Genomic DNA, 17,062 nt, shown 5'->3' with positions numbered 1-17,062 from the left:
ACTTGAGAAATGGTGCTGGTGAATGGACCTCGAGCAGTGAGGAGTCACTTAAGGTACTTTTGGATGTTCATTTCCCAAAAAACCAATCCTTATGGATGATCGGCACCTAACCTGGTCGCTGAACTCTTTAAAACCTTTCAAGTCCCCCGGACTAGGTGGCATTATACCTGCACAGCTACAGCGAGAGGCCACGCTGCAGCTGGCTGGCGCCAATCTACGCGAACTGCGTCAGACTGGGTCATATTCCGGAGGCTTGGAGGCAGATTAGGGTGTCTTTCATCCCTACAGCTGGAAAAACTCTCATGTTACTGCAAAAGATTTCAGGCCCATTAGCCTCTCCTCGTTCCTCTTGAAGGCGTTGGAGAGGCTAATGGATATGTACATAAGGGACAAAATCCCTAGATATAAGATAATTAAAGCTCAATACGTCTACTGTAAGGGCAGGTCCGTTAACACCGCCATACATTCTGTAGTGTCGTGGTTAGAGGAGGAACAATGATTACGCGGTAGGTACCTTCATCGATATCGATGGGGCCTTTAACAATGTAAGACCGGAAGCGGTCATTGGTATGGTACGATTTTGGGGTAGAAGCGAACCTTAAGCATCTCATCTAGTAAAGGAGTATTTTAGATCCTTATCAATAGCTTCTAGCTATTTTGCTATCCCATTAGTGTGGGTACCCGGTCACCGCGGAATCATTGGTAACTGTATATCGGTCAAGCTTGCAAGGGAGGGTACCCTAGCTACATTGACGTCGGAATGGGAGCGCATGTCGGAATGGGAGTCCATGATCTACCTGCGCAAGAGCGCTGGAAATGCAGTCTACGCATGAGCTCGTCAAACGCACCAGCACTTGTGCAGTGGCGAGGTCCTTTTGGCCCTCTGTGGAGCGTAAGAGGTGCTTTCAACTGCTTTCTCTGGGCAAGGTCCATCTCAGCGCGATCATTGGTGTACTTACTGGACATTGTCCAATGGGTACCCATGCGTTGAGTCTTGGGATCGTGGCAAATGCAAGTTGCCAAAGCTGTATGGAGGAAGGCGAGGTGGAATCATCTAAGCACATCCTTCTTCATTGTCCAGCTTTTGCCAGACTGAGGTTGAAACACTCCGGAAGGCCCTTTTTCAGCGATCCTAGCGAATTGGTTAGAATCGACATTAGCCGTCTTAAGAAATTTGTATCAAATTCCAAGCGTTTTGCTGAATCGTAAAGATATTTGATCCACAGGGAGTTTTACTTGTATCACAACGGACAGTGCCAGTCTGTCTAAGTGAGATCTTGCAGAGATCTGCCTACAAACCTAAGATAACCTAACCGAACGTCTATGTATGTATACTGTATACTTTGCATATACATATGCATGTATGTAATTTATAGCTATTATGTTTGATTGATTGACCTATTTTACATTCTCTGCCAAATATTTATTACGGTTCCAAATATGAAACGAGTGTTCTGTTCTGAAATAATTTAAAAAAAAATCTTTAGCCATGGCATAAAATACAGTAATTTGAATCTCGGATCTAACGCATTAACCAACGCCAGAATTGAATTGTCATAAGTGATAATAAAATTAACGGCAGTAGTTTATAAGGACTCATTTCACTAACGAATTCTCAGTATTTTACAACAAAGCAAATGTCAGTGTGACAAAGCGTTTCCAAATACATGGTTTCGGGCAAGAATGATAGAATACAAATCACGACATTCGTTTACAGTTAGCTGTTTTGGGTTTTAATTTCCTGTGACGTGACGTAATAAAGAGCCCATTGTATGGTAGTACAAATCAATAAAACAAAGCCAAAAGGTGGAAGTGAGCGATAGTGCTTTATTTTATTTTAAATTTTAAGTAAAAAATACATTAACTTAAAAAAGAAGTGCACAATGATGGAATTTAATAACAATAGTACAAAAAAATCGTATATAAAGATTTTTCACTTTTCTAACTAACAAAAAGCTTGGCAAAAATGGCGAACTTTTTGTAACAAAACAAACAATTTTAATTATAAATATGCATATTATATGGGATCATTTTAAAGATGGCGATTTTAAGAATCACGTTCATTGTAATATTATATATATATCTATATCTATTATATTATTCAATTTGGTTCACTATATTTTACATTTCCGTTTTTGATTTGACAAAATTTTTTGGTTATTCAACATTCACAAACATTTTCTTTTGTAATATTTTAGAAAGCTTTTCAAAGCTTACAAACATAACGTATTTCAAAGTTTTCTATTTTATGGACGTCGCATGTTTGAAACGTAAACCAAATATACTATATATAGAGAAAATAATCAATTTGGTTTTATATATTGCAACACTGATTTCATATATACATATGTATGTATGCACAAATATGAATATTTGTTATATAACCGTTAGCGATATTTAATATCTGAAAAGATAGCATTATACTTAAAATTTATTTTCATATTATTGGATATATACATATGTAGATACCAACCTATAATAGTTGGGCTTAAATGGTCCAGCTTTATTTAGCCCTAGGTACTTGGCTTGCTCATCGGTAAGCTCTGTCAAATGAGCATCTAGTATGGGTAAATGTAAACTTGCGACATATTCATCTGAAACACATGTAATGCCTAGCATAAATCTATATTTTATTACTCAATCTCATTCATACCCATTTTTTTCGGCAACAGATAGACATCAGATTTATATCGACCAACCGGCGCGTTAAATAACTCTATCAGAGCCAACGCTTGCGCTGCAGCTGTAACTGATACCACGAATGACGGAATCGTCGAGCAAGCCAAATTAACAAGACGTCCTTCTGCTAAAAGGATGATTGTACGACCATCGGGCCATATTATATGGTCTACTTGAGAACGTACTCGCAACCACGACAGTTCAGCAGAATGCAAACTATTCTAAAATTTGTACATTTATTTTAAATGGCAACGATTAAGAAAATATGATATAGTTGTTCCCGATTAGTTGTTATACTACTCTTCATTAAAATGTTGTATCGGGGCAACCTTATATATTTACTATTCGCGTTAAACATACAACAAATGGCACATACCACATCGATTTCGGAATTGGAATGACCCATATTACAAACAATGCAACCAGACTTCATACGATCCATGTGGTCTTTGGTAACTACATTTTTATTGCCAGTAGCCGTGACGACAATGTCCACTTGACGGACAATTTCATTTAAACGAACTACGCGAAATCCATCCATACTGGAAACAATACAAAATTTGTATAATTCAAATGCTGCGGGTATAGTATTTAATGGCTTACCTTGCTTGCAATGCACAGATCGGATCGATTTCGGTTACGTATACTATGCATCCCTGTCCTCGAAGACTTTGTGCACAACCCTTTCCAACATCGCCGTACCCGCAAACGACTACTTGTTTACCAGCAAACATAATATCTGTTGATCGTTTAAGGCTATAAATGAGACGATTCAGTGATTCTATACTTTCGTTGAAGTTAAGAGATTGAAATACCTATCCAAAATTGAATCTTTTGAGTTATAGAAGTTGTCGAACCTTGCTTTTGTTACGGAATCATTGACATTGATTGCAGGAACTGTAAGTTTTCCAGTCTTCACCAACTGATACAATCTATGGACTCCGGTCAAACTCTCTTCGACTATGCCCTTGATCGCTTTGAAGAGAATTGGATATTTCTTCCACATTAAATGAGTAGCATCGCCACCATCATCCAATATCAGATTTGGATGCCAATGTTCGGAGTTGACACACTTGTCAAGGCACCACCAGAAGTCTTCTTCTGTTTCACCACGCCATGCAAATATGGGAATGCCAACTTCAGCAAGTGCTGCAGCCACTGCATTCTGGTACATAACATGGATGCATGTCAGTGCATAAATATTTAGAGAAACTCAAATTCGTCAATATACATATGTATGTAACATTAAAATATTGTATCAGAGATAAACATATACATAGCTTCATTAGAAGTTTTAATTGATATCGAACACTTTTTGTAATTTGTTATAAGTTATTAGAAATACCAAGAGTTCTGAAATTATTTTCTTCAGGCCGTTCGAATGGCTTTTCGTTGTAAATTTTCAATCTATCTATTTCGCTTTACATTGTGATAAACAGCAGTTAACTAATGTAGTATGAAATACAAGACCTTACCTGTGTAGAGTATATGTTACAAGCTGCCCAACGAACGGAAGCTCCCAACTCTACTAGTGTTTCAATAAGTACCGCTGTTTGGGCATTTATATGAGTGCAACCTACAATCTGAGCATTTTTGAGGGGCTTATCTTCCGAAGCCCGTTTTCGTAGTGCCAGTATTCCTGGCATTTCCTTTTCTGCTATTTCAATTTCTCTCCTTCCGAACGTATGTTGTGAAGTGATATTTTTTACGCAAAAATCTGAGCTACCCGCGCTGTTACGCTGCCTTTTCTCGCGCGGGGACACATTATCTTCATCTGAACTGCCAGTATAGCAAGCTAAATATTTATAAAAGTTCTCATTAAAAAAATTTAATTCGAAATAAAACAAACTTACCTGAACTATATGAACACGTAGATGTTGCCGAGGAACGTCTCCGGGTCATACTGGCCATTTTCAAAGCACTCGGTTGCTTAGATTCTTGCTGTAAGACAAAACATATAACGTAATAATTAAATTGACAATTATTACAGATTAATTTTTAGTATCTTTCTAATGTAATTTTTTTAATGTTCTTTCAAAGACCCAACTTTGTCAACGTATATCATTTATGACAAATGACATAATTAGCTTGTTCAAAAATGTTATACACCATTGAAATTATGGAGTTATAAGGTTGATATTTGTGTTTCCAGTAAGCTAAATTTCGAAATTCTAACTCGAACATTTCGGCTCAATCTTCTCGAAAAAAATTGAAAAGAAGCGCATTTGCAGACAAAAAAAGAAAGAGGCCGAAATGCGTGAGTATGAAGAGCTTGACAAGCTGGCCGACAGGGGTAATGCTCGAAAATTTTACGAAAAGATCCGGCGACTAACTGAAGGTTTCAAGACCGGAGCACCGGGTCCTGTAGGACCCCCAGAAGTGATCTAGTTATTGATGACCAGAGTATACTGAGTTTGTGGAGGGAACACTTCTCCAGCCTGCTGAATGGCAGTGAAAGTACAACACCAGGAGATGGCGAACCCGATTCCCCAATCGACGACGATGGAGCAGATGTTCCATCGCTTGAAGAACAATAAGGCGGCGGGGGCCGATGGATTATCGGCCGAGCTATTCAAATACGGGGGCGAAGAGCTGATAAGGTGCATGCATCAGCTTCTTTGCAGAATATGGTCGGAAGAAAGCATGCCTGACGATTGAAATCTCAGTGTTCTCTGCCCAATACCAAAAAGGGAGACCCCACAATTTGCTCCAATTACCGTGGGATCAGCCTCCTCAACATCGCGTATAAGGTTCTGTCGAACGTATTGTGTGAAAGACTAAAGCCCACCCTCAACAAACTGGTTGGACCTTATCAGTGTGGCTTTAGACCTGGAAAATCAACAACAGAGCAGATATTCACCATGCGCAAATTTTGGAGAAGAAACGTGAAAATAGGATCGACACACACCATCTCTTTGTCGACTTTAAAGCTGCTTTCGACAGCACGAAAAGGAGCTGCCTTTATGCCGCGATGTCTGAATTTGGTATCCCCGCAAAACTAATATGGCTGTGTAAGTTGACGTTGAGCAACACCAAAAGCTCCGTCAGGATCGAGAAGGACCTCTCCGAGCCGTTCGATACCAGACGAGGTTTCAGACAAGGTGACTCACTATCGTGCGACTTCTTTAACTTGATGCTGGAAAAAATTATACGAGCTGCAGAGCTAAATAGAGAAGGTACAATCTTCTACAAGAGTGTACAGCTACTGGCGTACGCCGATGATATCGATATCATTGGAAACAACACCCGCGCCGTTAGTTCTGCTTTTTCCAGACTGGATAAGGAAGCGAAGCGAATGGGTCTGGTGGTGAACGAGGACAAGACAAAATATCTCCTGTCATCAAACAAACAGTCAGCGCATTCGCGTCTTGGCTCCCACGTCACTGTTGACAGTCATAACTTTGAAGTTGTAGATAATTTCGTCTACCTGGGAACCAGCATTAACAGCAATAACAATGTCAGCCTGGAAATCCAACGCAGAATCACTCTTGCCAACAGGTGCTACTACGGACTAAGTAGGCAATTGAAAAGTAAAGTCCTCTCTCGACGAACAAAAACCAAACTCTACAAGTCCCTCATCATTCCCGTCCTACTTTACGGTGCAGAAGCGTGGACGATGAGACGGCACTAGGAGTTTTCGAGAGAAAGGTTTTGCGGAAGATTTATGGTCCCTTAAACATTAGCAACGGCGAATACCACAGACGATGGAACGATGAGCTGTATGTGTTATTCGACGACATAGACATAGTCCAGCGAATAAAAAACAGCGGCTACGCTGGCTAGGTCATGTTGTTCGAATGGATGAAAGTGCTCCAGCTCTGAAAGTATTCGATGCAGTACCCGCTGGTGGAAGCCGAGGAAGAGGGAGACCTCCACTCCGATGGAAGGACCAGGTGGAGAGGGACCTGGCTTCGCTTGGTATAACCAATTGGCGCCAAACTGCCAGAAGGAGGGATACGTGGCGCGCTGTTTTGGACTCGGCTATAACCGCGTAAGCGGTGTCTACGCCAGTCAAGAAGAAGAAGAAGTCAAAAGTATTTACGCACCAAACTGTTTTTGAACATTCCTCAGAAACCTGTTATTATTGTTGTTGTAGTTGCAGCGCCCCAAGATTTCATGTTGTTGTAAATCGTGATCTATGCCTAAGGGTGGCTGCAGAATGGACGCTCAAAGCCGGGCCGAGCGCAAAGCTGATGAATGCGAGAAATAAGCTTCAAAGCTGTTCACCACATTTGCATACGAAATCGCACAGGTAGCGCATAGTGGAAGATGACCGAAGCCATGCGTAAAGCTGACCAATGCGAAAAACAGTTCTGAAGTGTTTTTCGGTGCTGACTTGCGCTGAAACATTGCATTTATTCACTTGATTTTAGCGGTTACATGCGAATTTGAGTAGAAATATTGTATGTATTTTAATATGTAAGAAGAAGAAAAATGCGTTTCAGACTCTAAAATGTTTGAGGGTGAACGATGATGATGAAGATTTGGTACTAATTGAGGGGAATCCAAAATACAATATTACAATTTACATGACCATGCCATCGTATTGGTCAATCGGTTTTTTGAAACTTTTGACTGGATTTTACATCACGAAAATGATCCATGTCATAAATAATGATTACTTCATTAGTATTGAGTGAAGCGAAGGCAGCTGTCCTCCGCCGAACACCAACCTAAATATTATGTTGTATGTTTTGGCTTTCGTCAAATGTCAGAGGGCGATTGATAATGACCGAAAACGTTGAAATAACCGCAATTTGGTGTAAATTAACAATAGACTATGCGAACCGTAATGCAGACGGTTTCTGATGCCATAAGCGATGTAAGCAATTATTAATTTTGAGCAACGAGAATAGTAAGTTTTATAATCTAATAATTACTATTAATGATCGAGTTTTAAGAAAATTTTAATAATGAAGGTATTGGCTTTAAAAAGCCAGATAACTATCTTGCGCAACGTTGATTCTTCAAGAGAATTTATAAATACTCTTACTACCCAGCACCTTGGCCTTGCAAAAAAGATAGACGAGTTAAACAAACGTTTAATGTTTATTTTAATGGCTATTTTTTCTGGGCCCACGTAGATCAAATAACTTATTTTGCCACAATCCAATTAGGAGCGCTTCCTCCCTCTCACCACACGAATTTCTTTTTTTTGTACTTTTGTTTTTTCTCCATTCTTTTGAAAATGTAAACAAATATTAACTGACAATTTGGGGATGGCAAAATATGTCTTCCCATTATATATATGGTAGAAATTGGTGGAGTATTTGGAAAGTAAAACAAACGTTACCACGCCCATTATCCATTTTATATACCGACGCACATCTTTTATCTATACTAATATTATAAAGAGGAAACGTTTGTTTTTTGTTTGTTTGTTTCGAATAGGCTCCGAAACTACTGAACCGATTTGAAAAATTCTTTCACCGTTGGAAAGCTATACTGTCCCTGAGTGACATATGCTACATTTAGTTTAAAAAAAATAGGGTTCCTTACCAAAACTCCGATAATGTAAAAAAAATACTTTCTTTAATCGCGAATGCTGCGAAAACGATTGAAGATATAATAAAGTGATGTACTACAATTTTGTAGAACTTATCATACAAAAAACGTCGCGACATCATATCTCTAACTATTATAGTTTTGTCACTATAAGCGATTTTATATAAAAAAATAAATTAAAATAACACTACTTGAAAAGGCTCTTTATTTGTACCTTAGTATTAATCCTTATCGAAATAAATGATTTATTATTTAAGATCGCTTCAAAACCTTTATATAACTTTTTTAATTATTATATTCTGACATTCCATTCAAAAGATATCACGAGTTAAAAATTTTGAAAAGCCGCTCGGCGTCTAACTATGCGTTGTATGTAGAGTTGTAGGCGTCACTCAGCACGGGGGTACGGGAGGGGGTTAAGATCACTCGCGCGGTCGAGTTGCCATCATGCTGCGTAACATAAATCAACCTCGAGTAATCAATATCGCCGCCGAAGCCAAGATTGGACCAAATTAATTTAATGTATACCTTAGCCACAAAAACGTGTGGCCGGGTCTGCTAGTGTACTACATTTATTGAACGTTTCTGACATTTTACTTTAGTGAATTATCGCACTTTAAATTGTTTGCACCCTATCTAGAGCACCTATGTTCAGCAAGTTTGGTGCCTATAGCTGTAATACCTAAAAAATAGATAAATCCAATTATAGGTCGATGCCACGACCACTTTTCTAAATTTTTGAAATTTTCTGTTTTTCTGAATTCCACGATTCCGAAATACTAGCATATACATAAGAAGAAGCGCAGGTTCTACAACATCACATTTTAAATTTCTGTTAAAGCGTTTCAAGTTGATGATCAAATCATCATCTGAGCATAGAGAGTTCTCCAATTCTCAAATTACAAGTTTCAAAATTTTAAAATTAACGATGAATAAAGGTGAAATAAGTGAATTATACCCTTTTACGAAATTGTACACAAACATAGCATTTTATGGAACATTGAAACAATTTTGGCGATAAATGTAAGATGTTGCCTTGACGACGGTATCTTTGTCACTATAATTGAATATCAAGTTGCTTGCAACCTACGTCAGGGCTTTCAATTTATGTCAATTTTCTTGCCCTTGTAACGGCAGCGTAAGATACATGAAAGAGATTTGGTTTTTATCAACTTCATTTTATCTTCATGCAAGGTGTTACATAATTAGCGGTAAGATTTCTAAGAGCAGTAGTGCTTGCACATCCATATTAAGAGCAAGAATGATAGAAGGCAAGATTACGCCATTCGTTTACAGTTAGCTTTTTTGGGTTTTAATTTCCTGTTGAGTGACTCACTCACGACCCCCAAACACGCGATCAAAACAAGAAACGAAAGGAAAACTGATAAATTGCACGGTAGTACAAAACAAGGTAAAAAAACAAGTAAAAAATAAGGCTAGTGCTTAATTATTATTTAAAATTCTAAGTGAAAAATATATTAACTTGGAAAAGAAGTGCGCAATGGCGGAATTTAACAACAATAGTACAAAAAAGTCGTATATAAAGAGTTTTTTCACTTTTCCAGCCAACAAAAATGTTGGCAAAATGGCGAACTTTTTGTAACAAAACATATAATTTTAATAATAAATATGTATTATTATATTGGATCATTTTATAGATGACGATTTTAAGAATCACGTTCATTGTAATATTTTATCTGTACATTATTCAATTTGGTTCACTATGTTTTACTTTTCCGTTTTCCATTTGACAATTCTTCTGTTGCCTATTCCCATTCGGGGGTCGTGAGCGCGACACTATGTCGTAATCTTGTCTTCTATCATTCTTGACGTGTGATGTAAGTTCGCCACAATTGTGCCAAGCAGTGCCGACTACTGGTTTACACGTATTATTGTTAATTTGAGAGCGTTAACTCAGCAAATACTAGTAATGACAGTAGATTAGATTGAAACAAACCAAAACTATAGAGAAATATTCACAAACTACCTCTCCAAACGAGACGAAACGTCCATTCGAGTTGCTCTCTTAATTTCAGTAAACACCAAACTAATATGATACATATTGTTATGTACATATTTATGTATGTATGTATTTTTATACTGTCGCAACATGTTGCACAGTCCTTATGGATAGTCTTTCCCTCATAATATGGACAGTTGCTGAAAATATCTAAAATGTGGATGATATCAATATAATTGTGAAAACATTGTGATTTGATGCGACTGCGAATGATAGAAAACTGTGACAATTTGTCCCGGCAAATAACGAGTACATACTTATGTATATTGCATTCGTCCCAATTTTTTGTTTGCATATCGCATATATCTGAAAAATTAAATAATAATACTATTTCGATTAAAATTGTGTCATGAAGATGGAGAATTGTGCTAATTATATTTATTTCTAATGTAAATACCTCCAATATGAATCAGAATGTATGTAAATAGTATAAATTGATAAATATTGACTTCATCTGAAAGATGTTTTAATTCAAAGGAAATATTTCTCTGCCTTCGACCCTTGCAAATACTTGAGTATAATATGTTCGGTAGTATTTGTTTATATAAATCAGACCACATACATTAATATGTATATTTGCTCACTTAGGGTAGCCTGTTACATGTAACATGTACAGATAAATATTATTAAAAACAAGTCAGGAAAGGGTAAGTTGAGGTGCAACCATAAATTGTATACTATCGCCATTTATTGCTATATTTTTATTAAACACACAATTTGACCCATGTATTTTTGAACATCCTCTAATTAGATATATGAGAGCTAGGGGAAGTTATGACCCGATTTTAACCATTTCTGGTACAGAGACACACTATTAGAAGGATAATATTTCCTCTGAATTAAATTGAGATACCTGAGATATTTTCGGGGAAAAATTACCGTAAGGCACTGAATTCTTCGTATTCGATATCCGGGTCATTGAAAAGTTATAGTCCGATTTCGACAATTTTTTCACATATGCCACAAATCATATACAGTATTTGTGCAAAGTTTTATTTCGCTATCGCTATCCTTATGTATACATATATTATAAAGTGAAGGAATCAAATGGAATTCAATGGAGTTATATGGGAAGTTGTCGTAGTTGTGAACTGATTTCCACACGTGTCATCAGGGTGTCAAGAAAATATTATATACCGAATTTCATTCGAATCGGTCGAGTAGTTCCTGAGATATAATGTATTATATACATATTATATGAATGTTATTCCTAAGTTTTGATCTTGATGAAATGTCAAAAAATGACTAATTATACTTGAGGTTGTTTAACTTATAGGGTATGTTATACGAGTATATAACTATTTCAACTTGTGACATTTCCAGATCTAAGCAAAATTTACCATACAACTTTTCGAGGATAATTTAGACCGTTTACACTACAGTTATTCGTTTTTAACATCAACGTTTTTAACATAGAATCAGTATGTTAATCATAAAGGCGCTGTCGGATTTATATTAAACTAAACGAAATATTCTCCCTAGATTTATTATTGGTGTTATTGATATACATTAACTAACCAATATGTGCGGTTTAGAGTCAGCCGGGAGCTATGGAAAGGGGTTGACCTTTCCTTTTAAATGTAAGGTGTAGTAGTATACTCCAGAAAACACTTAACCTGAAACTACATAGCTCGCGTATGCGAATGCGAATGCGAAAGCGAAAAAAAAATAAATGCGCATTTGAATGCGTTGACAGCTGTGTACAAGGTGATACACATACACACTTTTTATTTGCGAGTTTGAAAACGACCTAAATAATATGGACGGCGATTTTAAATTTTTATTGATTTTTATAAGACCGTTTTCACACGGGCAATTTTTGGAGGAGAATTTCTCTCTCTCTCGCTTCCCTTGGTCGCCCCCTCTCCTATAAAACTAAGAATTGCCGCGACAAAAATTGCCCGTGTGAAAACAGTCTAAGCAGTGTATGTATATAGAAAACCTCGAATTAAGCATAGGAAGGAAAATTTAAACTGCCTGCCTTGTTTATTAAAACTTCATCACCCCCTAATTTTTATACTCTCGCAACCTGTTGCACAGAGTATCATAGTTTTGTTCACATAACGGTTGTTTGTGTCACCAAGAAATATAAGAGTTAGATATGGGGTTATATATACATAAATGATCAGGATGACGAGTAGATTTGAAATCCGGATGTTTGTCCGTCCGTCTGTCCGTCTGTCCGTGCAAGCGATAACTTGAGTAAAAATTAAGATATCTTAATGAAACTTGGAACACATGTTCCTTGGCACCCTGAGGAGGTTGCTTTCGAAAATGGGCAAAATCGGTCCACTGCCACGCCCACAAAATGGAGGAAACCGAAAACCTATACAGTGTCATAACTAAGCCATAAATAAAGTTATGAAAATGAAATTTGGAACATAGGATCCCATTAGGGAGGGGCAAATTTGGATGTAATTTTTTTGGAAAAGTGGGCGTGACCCCGCCCCCAAATAGGTTTTTTGTATATAACTCGCAAACCAATAAAGCTATATAAGCCAAACTTTCTGCAGTCGTTTCTTTTAGCCATTTCCTTATACAGTCCAAAAATGAAAGAAATCGGATAATAACCACGCCCACCTCCCATACAAAGGTTAGGTTGAAAATTACTAAAAGTGGGTTAACTCCCTAACGAAAAACGTCAGAAACACCAAATTTTACATAAGAAAAGGCAGAAGAAAACTGCACTGAGATTTTTTTTACAAAATGGAAAATGGGCGTGGCGTCGCCCACTTATGGGTCAAAAACCATATCTCAAGAACTATTCGACCGATTTCAATGAAATTCGGTACATAACACTTTCTTGACACCCTGATGGGGTGGAATATGGGCGAAATCGGTTCACAACTACGTCTACTTCCCATATAACCCAATTTTGAATTCCATCTGATTCGTTCACTTTATAATGTATTCATAAGGAACCAATGAAGCTAGCGGAATAAAACTTTACACAAATACTGTATTTGAGCTGTGACATCACTTGTGGAAAAATTGTCAAAATCGAACCATGACTTTTCAAGGCCCCTGATATCAAACATGAAGAACTCAGTGCCTAAGGTTAATTTTTCACCGAAAATATAGGTAAATCCCTCAGATATTTTAATGTTATTCATTCCCTCTGAATTTTTTTCTTATAACAGTTTCTCTCTGTACCTGAAATGGTAAAAATTGGGTCATAACTTCCCCCAGATCCCATATACCTAATTATAAGTAATATTAAATTAAGTGAGCGTATAGTCTTCGATACGTTGTATCTTGGTGGTGAAAACGAGTGAAATCGGTTTAGGAATTACCTCAGTCCCCATATACTATTTATGATGATTTTTGTTATTCTATTGAACTTTATGCCGAATATATGGGTCGAATTGTGTTGTCTTTATAAAATTACATCAATAAATTGCGAGAGTATAAAATGTTCGGTTACACCCGAACTTAGCCCTTCCTTACTTGTTAAAGATTACTTTAAATATTTGATAAATATATTATTAATAAATTAATAAATATTTAGGCAATTCACAAGTTTTGTTGTATGTCTTATGTCATATTTTAATATTCTTAAAAAATAAGACACTTGTGAGCACCCTTAACTGTTGTATTTCGTCATATTTCTACACTTAATCATAGCGATTTTTGCTGAGGCCAAAACCAGATATATGTCCGTATTTTCCAGATATATACAATGTGCGGTATAAATCGGTTGAGAAGTGTTCGGGCAGAAGGGCACGAGCAAAACCGACCACTGACCGACCCAAAAAAACCGGTTCTTCACAGAAAACCGACTACGCACTCGTCGAAGTTTTGCCCCAAAACGCCCCAAAGCCAAACCCACCGACCGCCCACACTGCCACGAGTGTGTCCCAAAAAAAAACCGGTTCCAAAAAGTAACCGGTTACTGCAGTACTAGGCATATGCCGCAAAAAACCGAAAAAATTCGGCAGAAAGTGGGTAAGGGTATAGAATAGCGAACTCAAGAAACATACCACGCAGTGTTGTATCAGTCATATTTTAATTTTGCATGTGAAACAACAACAGTGTTGATATGACAGTCATAAAAAAATATGACAATATGACGATATGACACAATATGACACTTTGTGAATACCCTAATTATATTTCACAAAATACTTATATTGTATCGAAGAAAACGAGCTTAAACAATTAAAACATACAAGATTGTAAGTAACATAATATTGGTTGCTATTCTTAAGAATGTGAAGGTTGCTGTGTTAGCGCATGAAAGTTGAAAATTTTCAACTTCTGTGCGTCTTCGAATCCGAGTTCGAAATTCGGAGCGTTGGTTGCGAAAACATGCGAAAGCTATGGAGCTCATCTCATAAGAACATGTGTATTCAACTCAACTGTCAAACATTCGCATTCGCGAGCTATGTAGTTTATGCTTTACATATACCCAATTGCAACGAGATTTATATGTTGTTATGTCTACAGGGTGGCTGATGAAAGCCGCTACCAAAAAAAATTAAATAACTTTATATTTAATGAATCTGGTTAATTTTTTTTTTTTATTTTGCAGATTGACTTTTACATTTAACAAAAATGGATAACTGGGTCACTGAAACAAGAATTTGGATTGTCCGCCGCTATCACGCACTGGGGTCCGTAGTTTCGATTCAAAGAGAGTATAGGCAATCCTCCGAGCAGATGGACCATAATGAGACTTGTAAACAATGAAACAATTTTGCCGAGCATGGGAAAGTCAACAGAAGACCTTACCATCGAAACCCTTCAGTTCGAACGGAGGAAACAATAGCTGCTGCCATACAAAAGAAAAAAAGGTAAGATGCCGCACATGCATCAACGGGGCATTTAAATTCCATTAGTTTTAAAACTAATTAAGCTATATTTAATAAAATTGAATGAGCTTTAACATGAATAAAAGAAAAATGAATTCCATACACTGAAAAAAAAGTTATTTGAGTTTCTTAATGTAGCGTAGCAAAATTCATCAGCCACCCTGTATATGAGTCCTAGGGAAGATCTGAACTAATTTGAGACATTTTCGGAATAAAACTACGGAATATTTAATAATACTTTGTTCAGATATCATACATACTATACATCATACGACTATAGTATACACAATTTCAAAGTTAAAGTTAATTTTTTAATTTTAGCGATGGCATATAGTCAACGAGTTCCCCAGTTCGCTTCGAGGGACTCAGTAAAAATTCTGCCTCGAAAGTAAAATATTAAGTATTGTATTATGTTCTAGTCGAAAAGTCCAGAAATTTTTATGAAATTGGGTTTCTATTGTCAATTCAAGAGTTCGAGTTATAGAAGTTCAAGTTATGGTAGTTCAACTGTAATTCGTTTTCATTTTATTTAACGTACAAAAGAAAGGGTTGATGAGGAGATTTTATTTACACATACATATATGCTAATATATATAGAAAAATTAATTTTTCCTTACCTTATCACCGAACCCTAAGTCCGATGTTGGCGTTTCTGAGGCCATTTTTGAAATATTCATTTGTAAATTTCGTTGAATTTGTTTGCAGTAATGCAAGTTTTTTTCGGAGGCTGTAAAATATTTGTAAAATTCGGTAGGTTTCACTATCTCAATAGTTTACTATTCGTATAAGTATTTACATTTACAGTTCCAAATTTATTTATTTATTGTCACATGTCTAAACGCTTATACAAGTTCTTCCATACATACATAAACACACGTTTTTTTTGTTTTTGTAATATATAATCGAGCGAGATTTTAAGCGTAATGTTCCACTCGTGACTTGAAGCATTAGCAAAAATAAATTACTTAAGCTTGATTTGCATAACCAATTACCTAAATATCTAATACGACCGCGAATTGATCACAGCTCGTGGAGTATACATATGTATGTACATATTTAGTTATCTATTCCACAATTATTTACATATACATATGTACGTATGTAACTATGTACAATCTACTGCATTCTATAGAAAAATTATATACGGATCCAGTCAATCGTCACTCACATGACTTATCTATAGACTTGCTTGTTTATGCTTCTAGATATTTTAAATAAATATTAAGGATAATTCTATTAATTCAGGTGGATAAAATATTTTTCATTCGATGATTCAGCGATTTAGTATTTGTTTACAAAAATAATATTAATGCTAAATCCTTAAATATTTATATTTTTTACAATGCTTTAGTTGATATCTCTGTGAAGACAAATTCGAAAACTTTTTTTTTATAAACACGGTCACTTAATATGTTTAAAAATTTATTTAAATTTAACATGCAATGTGTACTTATGTATGTATGTTTGTATATGTATTTATTTGTATGTATATTTATTTTTTATAACTGCTTATGTGATAATGAATCACTACCCGAATCTCCCATCTGGCCAAATTCGGATAACCCCACTAGAACCTGTTCGTACCGTTCAGCAGCGTCTTGTATTGTATTGTCACAGTAGTTATAAGTAATGCCACGAAACGAAATCGTTGAAAATCAAGTAGACACGACAGCAGAGCCTAAAAGCGCTTTGTTACGATTAAAGTGTTTATACCTTCGACGTGCACTCGCGACTGATGTAAGCTTCTAACTGACTTCGACAGTACTAGAGAGTGATCATATATAAAGCAAAATACAGGTATAATAAGCTGCAATGAGATTCTTATCTTACATATTTCGCATTGCTATCGCACGACATACATCTAAAACTATGTATACTCGTTTGTGGGTCAGAGTGGTGTGAGGAGTGGGGTTCATATGTATTCACTGATAATAACATCAATTTCAATAGCAATTTCTACTCTTGAGAATCAAAAGTAAAGTAAAGGGATGTCTGCAATATTCTATTATGGAAAATGTTCCAAATAAAATATATGTATTTATATCGT

General features: G+C 36.4%; 1 protein-coding gene across 6 annotated transcripts; it reads right to left on the bottom strand.

Annotated features, from left to right (window-relative positions):
* Window positions 1-1,807: 1,807 nt before the first annotated feature.
* LOC105219528 (adenosylhomocysteinase-like 1) lies at window positions 1,808-16,780 on the bottom strand. Of its 6 annotated transcripts, XM_054225993.1 has the most exons (11): window positions 16,600-16,780; window positions 15,633-15,742; window positions 10,462-10,510; window positions 4,533-4,620; window positions 4,155-4,474; window positions 3,495-3,844; window positions 3,283-3,435; window positions 3,056-3,221; window positions 2,654-2,900; window positions 2,474-2,594; window positions 1,808-2,423 (listed from the first exon to the last, which is right to left on the bottom strand). In XM_054225993.1, the coding sequence occupies exons 4-11, from the start codon at window positions 4,588-4,590 to the stop codon at window positions 2,336-2,338; spliced, it is 1,503 nt and encodes a 500-aa protein (XP_054081968.1). In that variant the 5' UTR covers window positions 4,591-4,620; window positions 10,462-10,510; window positions 15,633-15,742; window positions 16,600-16,780; the 3' UTR covers window positions 1,808-2,335. The 6 variants fall into 6 exon arrangements, with proteins under 6 accessions (XP_054081968.1, XP_054081965.1, XP_054081966.1 ...); XM_054225990.1 differs by lacking the exon at window positions 10,462-10,510; XM_054225991.1 differs by lacking the exon at window positions 10,462-10,510 and having other exon boundaries at window positions 16,729-16,761.
* Window positions 16,781-17,062: the final 282 nt, after the last annotated feature.

The sequence above is a fragment of the Zeugodacus cucurbitae genome, chromosome 2 (genome assembly GCF_028554725.1).
Source record: "Zeugodacus cucurbitae isolate PBARC_wt_2022May chromosome 2, idZeuCucr1.2, whole genome shotgun sequence".
Classification (NCBI taxonomy): Eukaryota; Metazoa; Arthropoda; class Insecta; order Diptera; family Tephritidae; genus Zeugodacus; species Zeugodacus cucurbitae.
This window is presented reverse-complemented; position numbering and strand designations above follow the sequence as displayed.